This window comes from Netta rufina, assembly GCF_964035555.1.
Source record: "Netta rufina genome assembly, chromosome: Z".
NCBI classification, from domain to species: domain Eukaryota; kingdom Metazoa; phylum Chordata; class Aves; order Anseriformes; family Anatidae; genus Netta; species Netta rufina.
In genome coordinates, this window is record NC_140126.1 from 69,448,803 (window position 1) to 69,473,979 (window position 25,177).

A 25,177-nucleotide genomic window follows, 5' to 3' on the forward strand; every position below is an offset into this window, starting at 1 on the left:
TACACAGCCATGGGACATGAATACTTCAAGCCCACGTAAACTGAAAATATTTCTAAAGGAAGCAGTCCCAGCTTTCTCTCACTTTCAGCTTTTTGCCTGACCTAAACTTCCAGGTAACCAAATATACTTACTGCATCTTCCTCAACACATGAAGCATAAACATCTGTGGTTGGCAACACCACTCTAACATGATTGAAGAAGCCATGGCTGTGGTTTCACACTGAGCCACCACATCACTTAAATGTAACTAGTTTGTGTATCCCGTACATGTTTACTTAATTTCCCACTATCTCTGCCCAAAAAACACTGTGCTAAGGAACAATTTGTGCAGATATGTGGTGAATCAGACTGAGGAACCACCTGATCAAAAAAAAAAAAATACTGCTTCCCTTGCAAAAAAAAATGCGTTCATCTCAACCCATGGAGAGATTGCACGGGGACATGAACCGGCAGAAAAACAACTGCAAAATAAATCATAGGACTGTCTGTGCTGCTGCTCAAGAAATCCTGGAAGTAGGGTAGAAAGCATGAACAAGAACACTCAAGGGAATCAGCTTAACTGTTTATCACAAATCCACACAATGTGCCCTATGTTCCACCAAACTGAGATTAGTGTATGATATTAATCTTCTGACTCCATAATCCAGACAGCCTTGAATACTGCAAAACAAATTTATTTCAAATGCACAACTACAGGAAAATTGTGCAGGTCCTTGAGAATCTCTACAGGAGGCTACTTGCTTGAACATGATTATAGAAAACTGGTGTTTCTTGACCCATTTTAACAAGTCAGTTTTAGAGTTCCTCAATATTGTTGTTAAACAACGCTGGGTAAAGTCCAGTGCCTCTACTGTTGGCAGTAGATTGGAGTCAGATTTCATACAGTTTAGGACCTGGTGCAGCTGCTAATGGTGACAATAAAGAATTAAATTAAAAAAAAATCACAGAGAACGCACGTATGTTGTTGAAGAAAAACTATGGTAAATGTCTTTTTCTTATATATACCTGTATCTGCAGTAGAATTACTCATGGTAGAAGTCCTTCTACTGACTCCAGAGGAAAGAAACTCGTCAGGTCCACACTAAAAATAAGAGACAAAATTAACAGTAAAAGCTGTTATTATGAAGAACTTGATAAAAAACTTAACAATTCCTGTAATTTATTCTTCCCAATAACATTCCCTTTCTCATACACACCGCCCACTATTGCTGTGAATTTATTTTTCACAAAAGGAGTTGGATTTGGTGATCCTTATGGGTCCATTCCAGCTCAGGGTATTCTATGATTCTGTGATTTGGGATATTCTATGAAAAAGTGCCAACCACACAACTATTCATTCTGTCTCAAGATGTTAGTTAGCAAGTTCAGCTGTGTTATACTTATTATTTCTCTTATTACTTACCCTACCACAGTTTATGTTTTAAAAGATTAACAATAACAAATGTTTATGAAAATAAATGAGCTGGCAGCAGGCTCTTGGTCTGCATTCAAAGTGGCTTCCAAGTGTGAATAAACACATAACTACATCAGTTTGCATTTGTTCTGACCTCAGAAAACCAACTTGAGATGTTTTCAAATACACCTGTAGCACTTTTTTTAAACCCAGTTGTCATCCAAAGAACTTGACTGCAGATCATTCGTACTTAAAAAATCAAAGTATGTGCTTTAGGAATACTGACAATTTGTGGCTCTAACCAACAACAGGGAAGAGTTTAAGCACTACAGGCTCCTCATCCAAAAATGCCAAATCCAACACGCCAGACTTAACTAGCAACTAGGCGCTGCTTTTACCCTGCAGGATTGCTCAAGTATGCCAGTCAAGCATCAGTTTCTTCATATGACCCTGCTTCAAAATGCCAACAAGGTCTTTCTTAAGGCAGTTAAGGTTCCTGTAACATGTACCACACTTTTCTGTGACAGTATTTACATGAAAAAGTTGCAACTAAAGGAAGTGGGTTCTAGAAGATGGAGTAAGCTGACCTGGACAGCTCATCAACATTCGTTTGGTGGAAGGAGAGGCTCCCATTGCCCATGTCCCAGTATTTCCTGCTGCTTATGTTGCACCAGCTCTGGTGCCTGAGAGATTCTCTACAAAATGGTCCAATCCCTTCACCTGCCAAAACTCTCTGCTGAATCGGGTTCATAAGTTTATCAGCTGAAAGAAGGGTTGAAGAATGGCAGGATCTATCGCAAAGGAAGGAGCAGAGCTATGTGGAGAAGGGACAGAACTACAAAAGCATCCTTTGGGCAGCAGCAAGCCCCCACACTGGTTGGCGTTGGCTGCAGAAGTACAGCTCGCAGAGGACGGGTTTATAGGCTGTCTGTGCTTACAGCAGCCCTCTGGTCCTTTTCCTCCTTGCAATTACCCATGTGCTCATGCAGCTTCCCCACTGTGGGGAAGATCATTTGCAACAGAAGGCCGTGACCAGGTTAGGATAGTGAAAAATTTAGCTGCTCAGAAGGTATCGCAAGCGTTAGTGTGGGAAGGAGAAAAACATGACTGTGTTCACCCCTCACTAACAGCAGAACAGACTTACTGTTAGTCAGGAAACCACACCTTAACAGCATAAATGCGACATCAAACACAGTAAGCAATCTGAGAAATAATCTCTATATTAAAAGAAAAAAAAAGAAAAGAATTTTATTCTAATTGTTTTCATTTGCTACCAATTACATCTATTTGCAATAATACAGCACACTGCATATCGTATAGCCCAGGTTAAATTTATTTGGATGGTCATGCTTTAAATTTAAATTACAATGCCTTGTAAAAGTTTGTGGATGAAATGTTTACTACATTTCTGATATGTATCATTCTATATGGATGGATACTGGAATTTAATTAACAGTTAAAATGAGCATTAATTTTTGATTATTAGAAGTACACTGAGTATACCAACACCTATATATTGAACTTCTACGGAGCATATTTTGCCTGTAAAATGCTGCTATAATTTCAGGTGTAAGGACTTTTAGTTTACTTTTAACTTACCATTTGTTCAACAAAATACATTTCTGCATTTTTCAAGAAGGCTGTACCAAAGCTGTTATTTTAGCACATCAAGCTCCAGTAGCAGGTGCCTTTACTGAGTAACCTGTAGCTATTCTGTGGTTTCATTATAAACCTGGCACCAAATACATCTATGATTATTTTAACAGACTTTAACACACTAAGTTAATCTCAAGGATTTAGTGTGCATTTTAAAAATTTCTTATTTAATTTTAAGTGTACCGATATCCTAGAATACCCAACAGCAGGCTTTTTCAGAATAAAATAAAACATCCTGAACTTAGTATTCAAATCAGCATTTTAGTGCGGAAACCAGAATCTACTGTTTTAAAAGTTAGGTACTTACAATTAATGCAGAAGTTAGGAAAAGTGTGTAATGTCAAGATTTTTACAAATCAGAGTAAATTGTTTAAAGATCAGGTTACAAATGAGAAAAGTCTGCGAATCAGCACTACTAGGTTCACACACTTCATGAAATGTGTAGTGTGCAACAAATAAAGGTTTGCTTTCAACTAAAAATTTATTGCTTTTGAGAAAAAGGAAGCACCAGTAACTGATGTGATTAGATACTTTGTGGGCTTGGTAGGTAAAACTGCAACTGATACATTTGGCACAGATTTCTGAGCAAAATTCTTAGAGGCTGACACAGAAGATATTAACTGTCAGGATTACAGCGAAACACCATGGTGATTAGATAGGTCTTAAAAACAAAATAAAAAAGACCAGAACTTACTATCACAGATAATACTGAAAGTCTGTAAATCAAACAATCAATTTCTGTCTGAAAGATAACCCAGCCTTCCCAGAAGTTCAAGCATATTCCAAAAGAAAATTAATGTAACATTCTTATGAAGTATTACTCTGTCTAGGCTACCCCATCACTACAGTTCCCTCCAGCAGTTGTTATTTCTGAATCACAGAACTGTGCTGTAAACCAGATCAAGGAAGCAATTCCAGCTTGAAAAGACAAACATATGCACACACACACCCCCCAATTCAGGTGTCTGCAGCAGTCTGCACTGGGCAGAGCTGCTTAGTTGAGGCTATTGCTCACTGCTGTGCAGAATGAGCTGCCCTGGGATGAGCATGAACAGTGGAAGATGACACCACATAAATTACAACCAACTGGCAATTGGGCCTGTGCCCCAGACCCATGCATCATTCAACCAGCATCTCCTAAAACAGCTGCCTGAATTTCACCTGCACACTGACAGCCCATAACTTCAGAGTAGAGGAGCCATGCACAAAGAAAGCTTTTAACCCACCAGCTCGCAGCACAGTCAGCTGTTTTACTTGGTCTGATAAAAACCAGCGATGTGTTGAGTCTCACACAATACAGGGAACCATCATCATTACAAATCTATAACTACCTTCGTATCTTCAATTTGCCACATCATCATTACAAATGTATAACTATCTTCGTATCTTCAATTTGCCACAAGAAGGTTTTGAAAAGAAGTGTACTTTAAACTGTATTCAAGTTTTTAGAAACAAAATAAACAGTTAGATGTTAAATTAAGATGTTATGGAATAATCAGCCTGCCACAGTCACGTTGAGTCTTTAACAAAAAACTCAGTTTCCTAGATCCACAATAGATGGCCAAGCTATTTCCGAAGTACAGGAACGCTATAAAGATGATGTTCTGTACCTTGTCATTTATTCGGTAGTACAACCGATAAGTTTTCTCAGTCATTGACTGAAATCAAAACCAAACCCAATGCGAAAATGATCTAGAAGAATGCCAAGATAAGTCAACGTATTTCTTGTGTGAGCAGGAAATAAAAGTGTGTTGGGGACATTCTGGATAAGCAAAGAAAGGAGATCACATTTTCTTCACCAGCATCTTCCTACCTATTTATAAATACAGATCCACAAAGAGATAACAGAATTCAAGTTCCTGAACTCAGTCAGTCCCTCTCCTTCTTTCTCAAAGAAGGCTAAAGCCCACCTAGAGATGAGGCTTGCAAAAGAGATAAAGGATAATAAGATGTGTTTTTTTTTAAGTATGTAAACAGTAAAAGGAAGACTTGGGATTATGTGGGTCCCTTGCTGAACGAGGGGGGTGTCCTGGTCACAGGAGACTCTGAAAAGGCGGAGATACTGAATGCTTTCTTTGCTTCAGTCTTTGCTTCAAGGACTCCCCCCCAGGACTCCTCGACCCTGGAGAGAACAGAAAGAGTCTGGGAAGTGGAGGGCTCCCCCCTGTTTGATGAGGGACTGGTTCAGGAGCGTCTGAGTGGGCTCGAAGCACACAAATCCATGTGTCCCGATGGGATGCATCCACGTGCGCTAAAGGAGCTGGCAGATGTGATTGCCGAACCACTCTCTATCATCTCTGAAAGGTCCTGGAGAACAGGAGAGGTGCCTGAAGACTGGAGGATAGCCAATGCCACTCTGGTCTTCAAGAAGGGCAAGAAGGAGGATCCAGGAAACTACAGGCCAGTCAGTCTCACCTCTGTCCCTGGAAAGGTGTTGGAACAGCTTGTTCTGGATGCCATCTCCAAGCAATTGGAAGAGAAGAAGGTTATGAGGAGTAGTCAGCATGGATTCACCAAAGGAGAATTCGTGCTCGACCAACCTCGTTGCCTTCTACCAGTACAGGCTGGGGGACGACCTGCTGGAGAGGAGCTCTGAGGAGAAGGACCTGGGGGTCCTGGTGGACCACAGGTTGGCCATGAGCCATCAGTGTGCCTTGGTGGCCAAGAGGGCCAATGGGATCCTGGCGTGCATTAAAAGGAGTGTGGCCAGCAGGTCAAGGGAGGTGATCCTCCCCCCCTACTCTGCCCTGGTCAGGCCTCACCTGGAGTACTGTGTCCAGTTCTGGGCTCCCCAGTACAAGAAAGACAGGGATCTCCTGGAAAGAGGCCAGCGGAGGGCCACAAAGATGATACGGGGCCTGGAGCATCTTCCCTATGAAGAAAGGCTGAGAGACCTGGGTCTGTTCAGCCTGGAGAAGACTGAGAGGGGATCTCATCAATGTGTATAAATACCTGAGGGGTGGGAGACAGAGGGATTTGGCCAACCTCTTTTCAGTGGTTTGTGGGGACAGGACAAGGGGCAATGGCCACAAGATGGAGCCCAGGCAGTTCCGCACCAACATGCCAAAGAACTTCTTCACGGGGAGGGTGACGGAGCACTGGGACAGGCTGCCCAGGGAGTTGTGGAGTCTCCTTCTCTGGAGATATTCAAGGCCCATCTGGACGCCTCCCTGGGCAGCTTGCTCTAGGGAACCTGCTTTGGCAGGGGGTTGGACCCTTTGGATCTTTCGAGGTCCCTTCCAACCCCTACAATTCTGTGATTCTGTGATAAAGTTTCATCACAAGCAAGCACTTCTTCCAGAAGGGATGTCAGCTCACCCAGCCCTTAGGCCATCACTACTGTTTCAGCTTTCACACCACAACTATCTGAGGTGAGTTGGCCACTTATCCTCAGGGTGCTGCTTGCACTGGTTTGCTACAAGGCCCCACAGGACAAAAAGAGGCAGGCAAGGCAACTAAGCACAAGTGCCTAACTTTTCACTGACAAGCACTTCTTTCATCACAAAGCTACTCACATAAAGTATTTGAACATCAAATTGTGTGGTGAATTTTCCTTCCTTCAGACCTGCAGGAAAAGCGGGTAAGTGGAATTTCTCAAAACAAGAATTGCAACCAGTCCAGGGTTAAAACAGCATCTTCTGTCTACCATCTCATCCCATCATCCCAAACACACAAACAACCTCACAGTATATGGAACTGTTTTTTCTTAAATCACGAGACGGCTTTCCACTTCTCCTACTTCACTAGAACATTTTTGCATTTGTTTAGAATTAATGGCTCATGATAGGCAAGGTAATTGCAATGTATTCTTTCATTACTAAGTCAGAATCAGAAACCTGTTGTTTGGAAAGCATAATTTAATTTCGGACTTTTCTTTAAAAGCAAGTAAAATGTGTAGTGGAGACTAACTAGCCCACTAAGGGGCATCTACAAGATGCAGCACTCAATGACACAGTAATGAAACAAATTATTCTTCTCTAATGGCCAATTTCCCTGACTAAGTAAGCTGTATTATAAAGCTTCAAATTACTGCAGTAGGTGCCTTTCTTGGAATTACTAAACTGTTCTGTGATTTTGAAGTTTCTGATGGTGACATATGCATGTCAATGATTCTGAAATTCAAGTAAAAATAAGGCTGCACTTACAGCAAACAGGTATAGCAAGCATCTTAAAGTCAACAAATTTAGGCTTCTGAAGTCTACAAGTCAGATATTGTTGGAAACAGGACAGTAAGAGTGCGACTCTGAAATGCCTCTTTAGAAGATGCACAGTTTTCAGAACTGTATCACATGTTTATTCAGCATTACATCTGAAGTCAATGAACCCTCAGAACAACATCTGAATATTGGGAAAGACTGCAGTATATGAACAAAAACACATTTTTCCCGCAACTCTCAACTGCAATATTTTTCCTGTAACTTTCTCACAATCACAAATTTTCCAGCACAGTTCAGTTAATTACAATTGGCATAATTTCAGACCAACTTCTATTTCATCTGAAAGAAAACTGTTTTTCCTAGAAAACCACTAGCGTCCTTCTATTTCTAAGTCAAAAAGTGGAAGAATATGATCATAGCTTTTTACTATGAAATAGGTAGAACAACAAAAAAGGTGGCCCAATAAAATAATAACTCTTTCAAAAAGCACCTTTTTACCTGCATATAAATTGCAGTTTTGACACTTTTTCTCCGAGATTCTACTTGGAAACAGAAGAATTTCTATTCCAAAAAGGGTACATTTTGACACATGGCATTTTCAAGTCATGCTAGTGACAAACTGTTGTTAACTTAAAATGAAGTTCTAAGGCGTATCTTACTAACTTTTACACAATCTGATTGACAAAAAAAAGAGCTAGGGGTCGTGAAGAAACATGAAAATTGCCATTATTTTCCACTTCTACAATAAGCTTTCTAAACACCTGCCATATTTCTTTATTCTTTCTTCCACAGACTATGTTTGCAACAGCAGAGGTGGAAATTGGAAATTCTACTTCTGAACTGAAAATTTAATGTGAAGTACAAAGTACAATGCCACTGATGAAAAACAAAAACAAAACACACACCAAAAAAAAAAAAAAAAACATTTCAAAGAAAGTAGAGTTGAACTAACAAATTACAAGGTAAGATCATTTGCATTAAAAATAAATTAAAAAAATAATAAAAATACAGAAGTAAAAAAAACAAGCGAACCTTATACAGAAAAAGCACCTCAATGTGATGAAACAGAAGAAAATTACAGGCAATGATCATAAAAATGCAAACCTTCCTTCGTCCAATGCAAAAGATCCCTCGCAAACACATTGGCTCAACAGGCTGATCATCAGTCACCCCTGAAGAATGTTGTTTTAGCACAGATAGATGCTCTTCTGTAGGCTTGAATGCTCTGCTAGCAATACAGCCAGCTCTGCTGTCTCTGCTATCAATTATTGAAGCTCCCTGCTACACCAGTAACAAGATACAGTGTACTTTTTAAAAGTCATGGAATGTTAATTTAAAAAAGAAAAAAAAAAAGGAAAAGGAAAACAAACGACTAAAGTATTAGTCTTGTTGATTTCATTAACAAAAAGATAAAGGCTTCTTCTCAGAACAACAAATCGAGTAATAAACAGTTATTAAAGCTGAGACAATGTATGCTGTTATGCAATCTCAAGTATCTTTTCTAATCATGATTGGAACAATTACTAAAACACGAAGTTGCCATTACACAAAAATAGCTTTAATAAACTGTTCCTAATGGCAGATGCTGCACTGAAATCGAAAATACAGTACAGACCTAAATATACTGCACTAAGTATTGAACTGCAATTTCAAATTCAGCACTTTCAAGAACAGCAGAGAAAACAGTTTTGAAAACTGTCTCGTCATCCCATCTTAACTTCTACAAATCTGGGTAATGGGGTAGTAGCATCGTGGAACCCTTTCACCATTTTTCTACAAAACAGATAGAAAACAAAGTGATTAGTAATAAAACTGACCGTACACATATGCACAAACCTTTGTACTGCTCTTTGAAGACATATTTCTCGTTTTAGTCCATAGACTGTTCTTTTTAAGATTGATGCATCAGTTTTAAAAGAAGAAATCCAAAGTAAATACGTTTTTAAAACCATATAAATGCTTATTACATTGGTAATGATCACACTCCAGATACAGATCGCAACGTTTTTCTCTAGCTTATACATGTTTGTTGTTCACATCAGAAGCAGGAATATGGAAAAGGAGACAAACTTTACCCAACTTCAGGATTCATCCTCCCTGCTGGGGAGGACAGGAAGGGACAGAGGGGGGCAGGTAGCAAAAAGCATGTAAAACACTTACTGCCTGTTATGTGCCTCGACTATTTACCTTCTCTGCCGCATTACCAACTCACCTTAAAAATATATGTACGTGACTTTACAGCGTGACATAGAAAGATACAAGAATTACCCCACAGATCCAAACAGATCAGCTGTTTTCAACAAGACAAAGCCAAAGTGTACCACAGTGGAGTGCTTTAAGTCTCCGTTTTATGATCAGTGCAGCAGGCAGCAGGTCAGGGAGAGCTGCTGGGAGAGGAAGCACCAGGTGGGCCATCTCCTACCCCGCTGGGTGCAGGAGGCTGCACAGCGCTGTCCAGACCCACAGCGGGGGGAGTCGGCAGGTGGTGCGGTGCTCCGTGTGTGTCTGCTCCTTTACAGCAACGAGACACTCACTGAGGGAAAAAAAAACACGATCAAACAAGAGCCTACTGCATCCTCTGTGTCTAGAAAAGACACGGGTTATTTCAGGTAGCAATGACTACTTTCAGCCTTGAAAGCCAACAACAGAGCTGCCAAGAGACAAACAGATCACGACCCCTAGCAAGGTTTCACGAAGCATGCTGTTACCCTCTAAGCACAAAGACCCCAGCCAGAAGTGCTGGCAACAGCCCTGGCTGTAAGAGACATCCCTGGCTGACAACAGGTAGCAGGCGGCGGGCTGAAATAGTAGGGCCTCCACCCTTCCACGTGCCTTTAATTTTCCTCCTCTAATCAGGAAACCGGAGCTTGTCTGATTAACAGATTAGACTACACGGCACTGTCAAATTATTCATGCTCTGTAAAGCACCTTGGGGATGCTGCTGTCAAATCAACCTCGAAGAAGTGCTGCTCAGACTGCCAGTACTGCAACATGTCAGCTAAATGTTTAAGAAACAGACATCCCGACAGAGGCACAAAACTGATTTTGGATTTTACACCATGGAACGTCTTTAATCTTTGAAAGCATTTACACTCAATGTGCTACTGAAACTTACAAACAAAAATAATCTGGAAACTTGCAACAGGCAGCAATCAAAATTTTACTCATGTATTCAAAATTTTATTTTTTAAAACTGAGTTTTGGATAAACTTGTCATGTTTGCACTGCTGCTTGATTTTCCACGGACTTGGGCTTTTCTGGAAAAGAAATCCCTGTCAAAGTATCACAATGACAAAGCATGAAATCTTGAAATTCTTAGAGAACAGAAAACTCCCTTAGTAAGCTTTCTAATACTGCATAAGTACCAAAACTAAGAGAATTATAAATGGCTTTTAAAAATCAAGTATATATGTAGTGAGTATAAGTATTCCCTTTTCTACTTTTGGCTGGAAAAACAAACAAACAAACAAACAAAAACTATAAACTTTGAGGCTGTAACATCAGTCCTGAATGCAATTATCATCATCACAGGGTCACAGAATGGTTTGGGCTGGGAGGGACCTTAAAGCCCCTCTCATTCCACCCCCCTGCCATGGGCAGGGACCCCTCCCACCAGCCCAGGTTGCCCAAAGCCCCATCCAGCCTGGCCTTGAGCTGGATGGGGCAGCCACAACAACCGAAGAGCTCCCTTTGAAAACAACGTGGGTGTTAGTGACAGCGGGATGCACTGCACATCAGATGAAGTAAGCAACCTGCAGCAAAGCTTCAGCTGCCGTCTACTTCTATTATTTCTAACTTGTGTTTTGTGCTCTATGAGAAAGAAAAATAATTTCAAATTGTAACAAAATTCCAGCCATCAACATGAAACACGTCTTTGTTTCCCAAATCATTGCAAATACAGTTATGGCTTCTTAGCGCTAAAAATTTAAGGTTTTTCTTCCATTTGCCATTCTGTTTCAGTGTGCCTGCCTACTTACAATATTTGGGTGAGGCTGCCAACACCGCATCTGAGAATCTGCTTGCCAGGTTTCCAAAAGTTAATTCTCAAAATATTTTTTTAAAATTTATTCCTACATGTATACAAGTAATGCTACTACTGAGTTGAAATCAAGTTTAATATGTAAAGACGTGTATTCTGCAATGTCTTTTGATATCTTCACACAAAACCAAACCAATATACAGAGAAAGTGGCAGTACTGTGCCTGGGTTCTAAACTGTGCTCATACCTGACAGCAAAATTACTAATAACAGCACTATGATTAGAAAAAAAAAACCTAACTTGTCGAAAAATCCTAACTAAAAAATCCCAGTGTGTCTCGGTCAATGGCTAGAGCTCCAGAAGTTAAAAAAAAAAAAAAAAAAAAAAAATAGCCTGTAAGCTTTGCATGGAAAGCACTAATTGTATTTTACACGAAGGAATTATAAATAGTATGTATTATTTAAATAATTAACAGTCTCCGGACAAAGCAGAGAGACAGTTCATCCAGGTTTAACTCAGGAAAAGAGGAACCTAAGCACTGGGAGAGGAAAATGATTTTGAATGAATCATCCAATTTTGCTGTATGTCCTTGGTCATATCTTATTAATACAAGACTCAACAACTGTATTTCTTGCAGTTTAATCAACACTCTCACAAATGCACAAAGTCAGAGAAACCACAAGCTGTAGTGACAACCTGCTACCTCAAAATCATTTGAAACCAGGGACATGTCTTAAAAGTACAAGGATGAAAATGAAGAATCCAACTGTTTTTAGATGTCCTCAGGTCATCCATATTGGCAAGCATACTCAACACCAATTTCTGCTTCCATAGCTACCTGGCAAAGCAGGTGAAGATCTTTCCATTTTAAGAAATTTGCCTTGCCACAGTTTAGCTGTCCTAAATGATAAAACACACCTACTCTGTAGAAGTTGTGGATTGCAATATGGGCATAAGGTACTACTCCATTACCAAACCAACTCCTTGTCCTTGGGATGCAACACCCTTTGAGGTATAAAACATTGCCAGACTTGGACTAAAAAACAATTAAGAAACCCCAAAACCAAAACAACAAGTATTTTGATTTTATATACAGGGGGTGAAAAAAAAAAAAAAAAAACTAACTTTGCCAATTAAAACCCTGAAGTCATACTTTAAACGTCTTTAGCTTTTTGCATACAGTCAGTTTTACCACAGCCATTCAATAGCCGTGTTTATCCCTGACTATAGTTGCAGAAACCAGAAACAGAGGTACTTGCTTTTTAAATTGTTCATGTTACATTTAACTGAACATTTTTTCTATCATTATTGGTACTCAACAAGTACAATAACAGAAAAAGTGAAAAAAAAAAGTAAACTCTGAAAGGTAAACTCGTCCTCCTGCCCTAAATATGACCTAAGCATTCCTTCTCTACTTGTCATTGTAGAACATATTCTAAGAATTCAGTTTTTCCCTTCTCCCTAAAATAAAAAGGCTACTAAATACATGCTAGGTATAAGAACCATAAGCTTTCATTAAGTAACAAGCTCAGGAAGAATGGAAGAGTCATTTTGTCTGCTTGACTCCTTGCAAGCCTTGTTTCCTTGACTCCTTGCAAGCCATTGTCTAGCAATATGCAAGGGCCCAGTAATGAAAAGTGCTTCTTAAATTGACAGCAACTCAATCATTATTTCAACTAAGCACAAAAATTCAATTTTCAAAACATAACCATAATACTGTGTGCTTTTTCTCTTTTCTAAAAACAGCTTGCCTATGTTGTCTCCAGCATGAAGGAGTACAATTTGGCTACTGGTTAAAATATTTTCTTAAGAAAGTGAATTGCTGCTTTCAGGTTTTAGGACAGAGAGTGGGAGAAGGCATACTAGTGGATTCTGCTCATTTAACAGAAGAATCTGGTCTTTAAAACATGTTGTAAATACTATGTGTATATACCAAGAAAATTTGTATCTAATAATAATAATATTATCCTATATGCTCAAAAAACTTGGAAGACATCTGACCTGACCAAACTAAGATGTAGCTGAGATCGGTAATTGAACAGAAACCTAACAATTAACTCAGATAACAGATATTTATCCATACCGACACTGGAGCTGAATTTTCTGATGTAACATCTTCAACAGAATATCAGCTTAGGCTCTTCTTCCCACACACTCCATCCCACTTTCCCACCGTGAGCCAAATGGACAGGCTCAACTGGAACAAAAAACAACACCCGATCATCTCTGTAGAATCACAGAGCTGTGTCTGCAAACCTGATGGCGTGGCTTCATGGCACATCCTAGCTGAATTAACTGCTTACTGCCACAAAGGTAAATAAGCTGATCATTGAATCTTTGCTTTCCCTCTCTTCTATTCTGCCTTGCTAAAAGGGAATCAATTCAACCTGCGTACCTGGAAAGCAAATTTTTATTTATTTATTTTTTTAATTAAAACGAGCCAGTTTCCTCCTCCTATAAGCAACAATCAATTTACTCAATGTTCAGATGAGCTGCATCTGGGAGGTCAGGGAAACAGAGAAGAGGTTTGAACAAGACTTCACTCTGTTGGCATCAGTAAAAGTGTTAAAAGGTCTTGTTGAAAGCATATTGAGATTAGTGATGTGCTGCAAAGGCCAGAGTAAACAGCCATGCAAAGAGAAGGCAGTTTTGTTTATATTGCTTATGGTTTTAATAACAGAAGAGGTAAAAAAAAGTAGGTAATATAGTCCATATTTGAGACAGAAAGTAGTTATATACTGAAGATCAGAAACTGACATCTATTTTTCACTTAGCAAGAGATATTTGCAGTCAATATTATTCTTATAATATTTTTCTTCCAAAAGGAGAGTTTAAGAACTGCAATACTTGCATCATTTACTCGCCTACTTCTAATCATACTTTAATGAGAGACTCCTTTTAGCATCACAGAATGATTCTCCTGCTTTTCTCCTGCTAAAACTGTTTTTTTATTCACAGGAATACTAGCACCATACAACCATTCACAAGACATTGTGATGTTACAGAGATGTAACCAGGAAAGCTAACACCAGGTTTCAGCCTCTCACAGTCTGCCTTACCTCAACGGTACAAAAGCTTCCGTGTCCTTTTTCCACTATGATTTTTACAGGAGGAAACTATCACTGCCACAGACACAGGCTTCACACTTATCATCAGGCAGATGGAGGGGACCTGGGAGTTGAGGAGGAATGGAGACAGGTCCCTGCTCCACAGCGCAGGCAATGCCCCCCCCCACCAGCCCCACCTTCCCAGGTGCCCTTACACAACAGGTTTGAGGCCCTGGAGCTTGAGAGACCCCGTGGGTGAGGCTGAGGTAGAAAGTCTGCTCTTCAGAAGGGACAGGCAGCACGGGAGGGGTGTTGGTGTGGCTCTCTATATCAGAGAGAGTTTTGATGTCACGGAGCTTGAGGCTGGGAATGATGAGGTTGAGTCCCTATGGGTTAGGATCAGCGGGAGGGCCAACAAGGCAAGCGTCCTGGTGGGGGGTCTGTTATAGACCGCCGAACCAGGATGAGGAGGCTGATGAGGAGTTCTACAGGCAGCTGACAAAAGTGTGAAATCGTCAGCACTTGTTCTCGTGGGGGACTTCAACTTCCCTGACATATCCTGGAAGCACAACACAGCCCAGAGAAAGCAGTCTAGGAGGTTTCTGGAGAGCGTGGAAGATAGCTTCCTGACGCAGCTGGTTAGTGAACCTACCAGGGGTGGTGCCCCGCTAGACCTTCTCCTTCCTCGAGTACTGTGTTCAGTTTTGGGCCCCTCGCTACAAGAAGGACATCGAGGTGCTTGAGCGGGTGCAGAGAAGGGCGACAAAGCTGGTGAGGGGCCTGGAGAACAAGTCCTACGAGGAGCGGCTGAGGGAGCTGGGCTTGTTCAGCCTGGAGAAGAGGAGGCTCAGGGGCGACCTTATCGCTCTCTACAGATCCCTTAAAGGAGGCTGTAGCGAGGTGGGGGTTGGTTAGTCTGTTCTCCCACGTGCCTGGTGACAGGATGAGGGGAAATGGGCTAAAGTTGCGCCAAGGGAGTTTTAGGTTGGATGTTAGGAAGAACTTCTTTACCGAAAGGGTTGTGAGGCACTGGAACAGGCTGCCCAGGGAAGTGGTGGAGTCACCATCCCTGGAAGTCTTCAAAAGACATTTAGATGTAGAGCTTAGGGATATGGTTTAGTGGGGACTGCTAGCGTTAGGTCAGAGGTTGGACTGGGTGATCTTGAGGTCTCTTCCAACCTAGAAATTCTGTGTGATCTGTGTGATATCAAGCCTGACTCTCAAAGTGGTGTATCTACACTGGGTTCTGAATCCACAACTTTGCTTACGTACACACGTTTACTTGCCAGCTCAGTCTTTCACATTAACACTCTCCAAATTTTCCAACTTCAGAATAACTTATTTGTGCCAGCCTCGACTTCAGATGTGCTGATACCCTTTCCATGCTTCATATACTTCTATGCATGTGTGCGTCACGTTAGCCAAAGCTAGCAAGTAATCCCAGAATTGGACAGTCCCTATCAAGAGCAGAGATTGAGTGAACAACTTAAGAAAAAAATACTCTTGGAAGAAGATCTGCTAATGCAAATTCAGTTTGGTGCACAAATATTCAACAGATTAGAAAGTTGTTATTTAACCAACAGCTATTTAAAAATTAAAGCATTTGTCCACTTTAACAGCATTCCTACTCCTGTGTAAACGAAGTGTGAGAATGAACATATCAGGTCAGCCAGTCCAAAAGTTCACACGGCCCAGAACCTTGCCTCTGACACTCACTGAGAGGTGTGCCTGGGAAAGACTTTGGGAAGAAACAAGCATACAACTGTATTTCCTCAAAACACGCTCCCAGAGCCACATAAACAGACAAATACACATGCTGACTGTACTAGGAAAAGCCATGACACATATCCAAAAGCAAGACTAAATGTTTGAGAGAGAAACATGTTAAACACAGTAAAAATGCGAAGAATGTATCCTTCACAGCTACAACTTACACCATGCAACAGAAATCAACGTCTGTGTAAAAGAATAAGTAAAACAGCAATCCTATTTAAAACACTTCAGCTGTGGACAGGGAATCTTGGCATAAAAAACTCTAATCATCAATTAAGTTAGACATTTTAAATTAGCCCATTTAGAATGTCAATAAAACTTCTAAAATAAAAACTTCTTCTTAAGGAGAAACTAGTACTAGTAATCAAATAACTCCTGCCAACAGCAGTATTCACTGACTTCGAGACTTCTTTCCCCAAACTTACGGCAGTCAGCCTACAGATAAAGGCTGCAAAAATCTTCTAACAAAGCTCCAGGTAACAAACCTTTGCATTTTTAGGACAGACATTCCTGAAGCATTACTAATTGTTTTTGACCTCGTGAATGGGATTTCGGGACTATAGGATACAAAGATACACACATGTTTATAGACCGTGTTTTGTCTGTTTGCAGTAATGCTTGTATATTTCTCATTATTTTCATAAAATGCAATTTCAAGCCTGCAATAATTGTACATGATCATTTTAACAAATGCCAAATTGTTTTTCACAGCAATGATATATGGGAAAAACATACTTATCCCTCCTCAGAACACTAACACAGTCTTCAAAATGTTTATCAAGAATGAAACCTTAAAAAATGCAGATGATAACAAGAGCTGCGAGCAAACTGGTAACAATTGTAGCTTCATAAAACATGCACTTCAAAGTTCTGTGACGCCATGATTTAGACCAGGACAGACTAAACACATTATTTAGTATACAATAACTGGACTTGTGTCAAGAATTTGTCTTTTTACCCCTCTGTGAAAGAGTGATTATTAATGCAAAGAACATTACAAAGTCACAGAAAAGTGCTTTATTCCTCACTTAGCCCTTCCTTGCTGAAAGGATGTTGAAGGATGTCAGAAGTCATAAGGTGCAGAGACGAGTGTGCAAGCTACAGACACATGAGCTTGACCCCAGGTCTCCCTGGAGGTCCTCCAATGCCAGGTATCCCTGCGGGCACACGTCTGCCTCTCCCTTCCAGGCTGAGGTAGGTGAGACATTTAAGAGGCAAATGGCATCTTATAGATTGTTCTTATTGTTCTTTACCAGTTGGTGGACAACTCTGAGCTGCTGTCTGTCTGTGCAGTGTAGTTGCTTGCCAAATATTGTTGTTATCATTTTGGTTCTGCTATTTCTACCAATTCTAAACATTTATTTTACTTTTTTTTTTTTTCTTTAATACCTGCCTGTTTTATCCAAACTTATGGACTTCCCTAACAACTACACAGCAACACAACGAAGGTCATACTTACAGGCCTCCAAGATCACCGTAGCTACTTGGGTGGCACCAGCTCAGTAGACCAAGACATGTTTCACTTTCACCCCTGCTTGACACCTTAGTAACTCTTATTATTCTGACAATCTGCAGTGTGAGGTTGCTTACTTGTATCGTAAATGACATCACCTGCAACAGTCTCCAGAATTTTACATACAGGACTAGAGCAACAATAACTCATATTGTAAGTACTCCCAAGAATGGTATGACGATGGGGTAAAGGAGGAGGTAGAACAAGGCATGAGCGTTTGGACTCCCAACAGAGTCTCTCTCTTGAGGACACACTTCAGCTGCGTATTCTACACATACTCAGGGCTACACGGTGAGCAGTCTCAAGTGAAACAGCCCCAGAGGGCATCAGCAACCACCCAAGCATCAATACAGATGCTTCACCTGTGCCATTTCCTCAGTAATATCATACCAGTAGCTTGTCTTGTGGCTTTGACTTCCACATCCTCATTTGATTATACTTCACCTCCATACGCTTCTATCGCCTGCTGGGTGGGACTCCAACCTGTCAACACTTTAACCAGTGCAAAGGGCACTCATGCTTCTTTTCCTGTTGGGATACAGTTTTCCTCATGTCCACAGTAGCTTAGGTCCAGAATCCAAGGACTATTCCTGCCTCTCTCCCCATATGTCCTTTAAACACCCACTGGACTGACTCGACACCGGCTGGTGGATATAGCACATTTCAGACACTGCAACTATGCCTCCATCCTCGTGGCAGGTAGCTACAGATGCATTGTGCCCCATCCAGGGATAAGGACCTGCAGTTTGCACTCAGTGGCCATAGAAATTAATAAAAACACATTAGTTGTATCAATGGCTACATGCCAGGCAGCATTTATTTATTTATTGCTTTAAGCTCATGTCGTAGTGCTAGTACACAAATTCAGCAGCACTCAGGGATGTTGTTACCTCATTCAGACTGTTACAGTCTATGGTTTATCTCCTGCCCCTGTCGGGTTTTCACACCAGCCAGGTAAGGCTGCTAAGGGCAAACAGCTTCAAATAAATAGCACAGATGTATAAAGTCAAGGGATAAGATCGTTTAAGGGACAGATTGAATTCCTGTTGGTTTGACAATCTCATCAGTGTTGCAGTTGGCACTGATGGAGGTAACATCAGAGCTAACATCTCTCCTACGAGGAAAAACAGAGAGCTGGGGACGTTCTGCTCCCCCGAGGAGGCTGCAGGGTGACTGCACTGTGGCTTTTCAATACTTAAAGGGGGCTTATAGAAATGACGGAGAGCAACTCTTTGCTTAGGCATATAACGACAGCACAAGGACGAATTGTTTTAAACCAAAAGAGGGGAGATTTAGATTAGATGTTAGGAGGAAATCCTTCACTCACGAGGGTGGTGAAGTCCTGGAAAGGCTGTCCAGAGAGGCTGTGGATGCCCCATCCCTGGAAGTGCTCAAGGCCAGGCTTGCAGCCTGATCAAGTGGGTGGCATCCGTGCCCACAGCAGGGGTGTTGGAGCTGGGTGATACTTAACCCTTCTAACCCGAGGCATTCAATACTTCTATGATATGAGTCTGTGACCTGTAACATATCTGTGGAAAGGGATATGGAAGCTCTGTGGTTGACGGCAGGTTTAGCCTGACTCCACAGTGTGCCCTAGGGGCCAACAGGGCGAACCAGACCCCGAGGTGCCTCAGGAACAGCACTGCCAGCTGGGCGAGGGAAGAGACTGTCCTGCTCTGCTCTGGTGCAGCCTCACATTCCTACAATCCAGGAAGGACAAAAAACTATTAGAGAGCTTCCTAAGGAGAGCTACAAAGATGGTGAAAGGTCTGGAAGAGATTTATGAGGAGCGGCTGAGGCCCCTTGATGTGTTCAGCCTGGAGGAGGCCGAGGGGAGGCCTGATGGCGGCCTGCAGCTCCCTCAGGAGGGGAGCGGAGGGGCAGGCGCTGAGCTCTGCTCTCTGGGGACAGCGACAGGACCCGAGGGGACGGCATGGAGCTGGGACAGGGGAGGGTCAGGATGGGGGTTAGGGACAGGGTCTGCACCCAGAGGGGGTCGGGCACTGGGACAGGCTGCCCAGGGCAGTGGGATCACTCTTTAAGAGTAACACGGTTTCAGTTTCTGCTATCACTAGTGGGTTTTTTTGTGACTTTTCAGCCCTCCTCCCAGTCTGACAGCACCTGCAGCATGGAACAACCTCCTCACGTTAATGTTAAGAGAGGAGTAGTTAAGATATACTGTTCAGACAACCTTGACTCCCATTTCTTCAAACTGCTACTTAAGTAACAACAACCCCCAGGCTCCTAATCACCCCCCCTCAGGAATCACAGTAGACAGTCCCAAGAACAGCCCAAACAGTCTCAGGAAGATTAGTTGTATCCTCACAGTTGCTCAATACGAAAACACACCAAGGAAGGGAAAAAAATTATTTTTTTATGGTTATAATGTGTTTCAAAAACGTTACTGCTATTTTATGTGCACTATTGAAACGCCACCCACCCCACAGGGAAGGCAGTGTGAAGATACAGCTGGTACTGGCACCATCACGCTGAATAGCTGCTGGTGTTGTTACACACGAGTAGCACAGCTCAGGCGGGTGTACTCGCTGCACTCCCTGCCATACCCCTGCCTCTGAGCACCACTCACATCCCTGGCTCCACCAGACGACACTGGGAGAACTAACCTGGCAGCTGTGGGCAGCCTCAGCACCGTGGGTGTTCCTACAGCACTACTGCTGTACAGTCCTCTTCTCACAGAAATCCCACTTCTGACACCAGCTTTTTTTTTTTCTTCTTCTTTATTAATGGCACGGGTTATGTCAGGACAGACCAAACACCAGCATTAATTAGTAGGCAATAATATGGTTCACGTGGAGGAATATAACTTTTTATTCCCTCTGTGAAAGAGTGCTGATTAATGTGAGGAACGCTGCAAAGTTACAGAACAGCATTTCTCTGTAGCTCATCCTCCCCGCTGAAAGGAGCAGCGGGTGTCAGGAGCAGGATGCTGAGTGTTGCTGGTTTCAGCCGGGGAGGTCTGATGTCAGGTGTCCCCAGAGGTCCTCCCTGCACCTCTCTGTACCCCTTCCCTTCGGTGTGGGGTGGGTAACATTTACAGGGGGAGAGCATCCTCCAGATTTTAATCCTTTTTAACCTTTTGTGGCTGGTAGACATCTGCAAGCTGTTACTCACTGACTGTCGCAGTGGGTCACTGGGCAAATACTCCAATGCAAGTTTATGCAAGTTTAGCTTGGCTGTTTTTAACGATGAAGCTCCCCCGCCCCTCCGCACTAGATGGTGCTTTATCTAACAAAAGTCCTATCCCTAACAACTGTGAGGCAACATAAGGAAGTTCAAACCGAGGGCATCCAACATCACCCTAATTACTCAAGTGATGTCAGCTCCGTAGGCCCAGTCATACGGTAACTGCGGCTCGCAGACACGTGAGCAGGAGAAACTATGCAGCACAGGCACTGACACTGCAAGAAATCTGCATACGGAAAATCACAACTACTTTAAAAAAAGAGTAGTCTTTAATCACCTTTAACTCCTATGCACATCACTACAATAGCAGGCCACCACAGGACAGCCCTGTTTCCTTTGAACTACACTTGAGGTGGTTACGCTTCAAACTTAATGCACTTTATAATTCTCACATAAAAATTCTTGCAGTACTCCTTCACTGCAAGCTCACAATCACTCCAGTGACATGAGACTACTTGAGGATGAATTGTGAAGGCTTTTTGCAGAATTTCAACATACAACGCAGTTTTTTATGGGAAAGAAAACCTTTTTTTTTTTTTTTTTTAACAAGCACTGCCAATTTTCAATGATTATAAACTATCAATGATTACTGCCCTCAAGCAGAACTCTTATAAACTGAATTCTTTTTAGCATTCTAAAGGCACGAATGCTCTGTCAAAGTGCCCAATATTACAATTTAAAAAAATAATTGATTACTTATGTACAAAAATGAGAATTTGTCAGACTGAAGGCCCAGGATGCATCTCCAGGAAAGAAAACTCACACTGTCCTCCCCACAGAAAGAATATCCCACACAACAATCCAGGGGACTCTGTCCCGAGCTCAAACATTAATGCACATGAAAAGAGTCAGAGGTTTTCAGAGAACTGTATAGCTTCCCAAGTAAGTCAAAATACCAAGTAAAATAGATTTACCATGTTATTTTGAGCTCAAATTAAGAGAGCTCTACATTAGACTACTAACACAAGAATTTCATAATCCCCAGTGCTCCTGGACAAGGTTACCTGACAGTTTAAACAGAAACTTACGTTTTCAAGGTGTGCTAAAGCTGGAAATACAACACAGGATATACCTGTGCTTTATATTATGATGCAAACACAGAATTCACTACCCGTTAAGGTCTGCAAAGTTGTGTAAGTGTGGGAGCAGGAAAACAGTAGGTTATTCTACAGAACCATTTCATTTGTTTCCACTTCTGTAAGAGAAATAATAATTTGCCTTTTATTCCACGACTTGTGGCACAGACATGACAAAACCTACACCACACCAGGACTGGATTAATATGTTATTACCACTGCCTCCCCTTCCCAGTCCTCTCACACCTAGTGCGAGAAGGCAGTCAAGCTTAATTTTCATTTTACTTTTTGTGGCCTTCAATAGTATGACATGCTTGGCTGTTTCCTGCTGATTCCTGAACTGCTGTAAAAGGATTGTTTAAATACTGTGAAATGCAAAGTAAACTAGGAGCATATCAACTTTCAACATACCAACATATCAATTTGCTCCTACCAGAGTGGGCAGAATTCAGTGTAGTGCTCTACCACTGTTACTGACCTGAAGGCAAGCAAAGAAATACTACTTACTATTTTCTGAACTCTACAGCGAGCAGCATTGCACAGTCTCGGGAAGTGATTCATGACTCTTTTAAAAATCATTATTAGCTGGTATTGGGGATGTAAGAAAACACATCAGAAGCAGAAGAGGGTCCAAACAACTCAACACCCAATCAAATTGAAGGAGTCCCAAAACTATTAACGTAATGAAGGTAATGAAGTGATCTGCAGATCCGTTTTTTATACAAGTTTCCTCTCTGCTCCCTGACAGATTTAATTTATATGATAAAATAAATATTGTGCACTTCATTTCCATTTTAAGAGTAATTTATGAGCAATTATAATGGAGTATGTCCATTTGAAAATGATTAATCTGAAGCTCAGAACAACTTACATCTTCCAAGTTCAAGCTTTTGCCTTTCCCAGTGCACTAGTATAGCCTACTCACACTTAAAACTGAACAACATTCATTTCAGAGTGAACATCTCAAATTTCTTGAGCTGCCTTCCCACATAAAGACAAGAACACACCTGTTACTCCATCAAAACAATAAGGTAACTGGGTTGTACACTAGGAGAACTGCTAAACAAGCATCACTAATACCAATGATTCTAGAGTCTGTGAAATAAGCATACTAAAATGTAAGGCCCACAAAGCTTGCAAAAATGCAAGAGCAGAAAAAGAGAAAAGTTATAAATTACACCATTTAAACATCACAGAATCACAGAATCACAGAATTGTAGGGGTTGGAAGGGACCTCGAAAGATCCAAACGGTCCAACCCCCTGCCAAAGCAGGTTCCCTAGAGCAAGCTGCCCAGGGAGGCGTCCAGATGGGCCTTGAATATCTCCGGAGAAGGAGACTCCACAGCTCCCTGGGCAGCCTGTCCCAGTGCTCCGTCACCCTCACCATGAAGAGGTTCTTTGGCATGCTGGTGTGGAACTGCCTGGGCTCCATCTTGTGGCCATTGCCCCTTGTCCTGTCCCCACAAACCACTGAAAAGAGGTTGGCCAAATCCCTCTGTCTCCCACCCCTCAGGTATTTATACACATGGAGGAGATCCCCTCTCAGCCTTCTTTTCTCCAGGCTGAACAGACCCAGGTTTCTCAGCCTTTCCTCACAGGGAAGATGCTGCAGGCCCCGTATCATCTGTGTGGCCCTCCACAGTCTTTTCTTTCCTGTCTTTCTTGTACTGGGGAGCCCAGAACTGGACACAGTACTCCAGGTGAGGCCTGAGCAGGGCAGAGTAGAGGGGGAGGATCACCTCTCCTGACCTGCTGGCCACGCTCCTTTTAATGCACGCCAGGATCCCATTGGCTCTCTTGGCCACCAGGGCACACTGCTGGCTCATGGTAAACCTGTCGTCCACCAGGACCCCCAGGTCCTTCTCCTCAGAGCTCCTCTCCAGCAGGTCGTCCCCCAGCCTGTACTGATACATGCTGTTGTTCCTTCCCAGGTGCAGGACTCCACACTTGCTCTTATTAAACCTCATTTGGTTTCTTCCTGCCCGTCTCTCCTGCCTGTCCAGGTCTCGCTGAATGGCAGCACAGCCTTCTGCCGTGTCAGCCAGAAAGAAGTCCACACCTGAATGAGGACATGGTGTAGAAATGCCTTACAACCTACTTTATTACAGGAGTTCCCAGAAGAACTTGGCGTGAGTCAGATGTAGGTATCAGTGTAACAGTTTACTACTGTTCACCTGAACAGAACAGTAATGTGATGCTCCACAGACTTTTATGACCATGTTTCCTTCATAAATAAAGAGAAAAGAGTCTTCAGGAACACTAAATCTGCATCTGGATGTACAGACTGCTGCCCCATTAAAGACTGACTGATTCAGACTATAAAGTAAGATACAGATTTGTTACAATGGGCAATAGGATAATTAAATTAAGTTCCAAACAGACTTCATGACCAGACTCCACAAGTCAGGATGCTATAAGGTCACAAACCTTTCACTTATGGTATACTGCAGTGCAAGAATCTAGGGAAATAATATTTTCCTCTAGGTTCTTTCCTCTTAGGCATAATGTTCAGACTGCCTGAGGCACTTGCAATGGATCAAGGAGAGCAAAGCAGTAAAATAAACTATCAGCAAGGGCAACCTTGAACATGTAATTATAAAGAGCTGTAAAATTAATGAGATAAGTTTTTAAAAGAATCTAGAAGACGCGTTTTTATTTTTAAAGTATGGAGTATATTCACATGGTATGATGGCTTTGAACTCATCCAGAAGAACAAGAATCTGTACACAGCTTTGGATGCCGCAGGGACCAAACAGGCATCACAACACAGAAGCAGAGCACCTGCTGTGTGTCAAAAAAAAAAAGCACCACATCATCTCTTCTTTGTGGCACTATCACCAGCTTGTAATTTTCAGTAATGTTGTTTTCTGATGGTTTAAATACAAACTTTACTAGCAATAAAGATAAACATCTATGCCTCCTACTTAGCTTAACATTTAAATATGCAAAGATGAAAATTAAGCTTTTCCTGACAAGGTAACACAGGCTTTCTATTTCAAGAGAAAATTACTTCAGTATGCTCCTTTCAAACATATTTCTTTCTCAAAAAACAAAGAGAACACAACACAATCTGTACTAAAATTTTCATCCTAATTCTACATAAGCAATTGCGGGCACATCCATACACAAACACGGCGTAGAATGAAATCCTGTACAGTAATAAAGTCACTTGCCTTACGCTTCAGAATTTTCAGTCACAAATATATCTGTGTAATGTCACATCATGTATAGTTTTGCTGCACTTTATTATGTACAAGTCGTAAGATGTTTACATGAGGTAAAACTCCAGTAACCTACTTAAGTCACCAGTAAGCTGTTTTCAGCCTGGTTAGAAAAAAAACCTTGACATGGAATTCCGAAGTACAGAAGTGTCATTAC

General features: G+C 41.7%; 1 protein-coding gene across 1 annotated transcript in view; it reads right to left on the reverse strand.

Moving 5' to 3' along the window:
• PTBP3 (polypyrimidine tract binding protein 3) overlaps positions 1–25,177 on the reverse strand; it is a 59,666-nt gene that overhangs the window by 26,211 nt on the left and 8,278 nt on the right. Inside the window, exon 2 of the mRNA XM_084304909.1 lies at positions 1,006–1,081. Coding sequence (XP_084161035.1) covers positions 1,006–1,030 — 25 coding nt within the window. The 5' untranslated portion in view covers positions 1,031–1,081. The remainder of the gene's footprint in view (positions 1–1,005; positions 1,082–25,177) is intronic.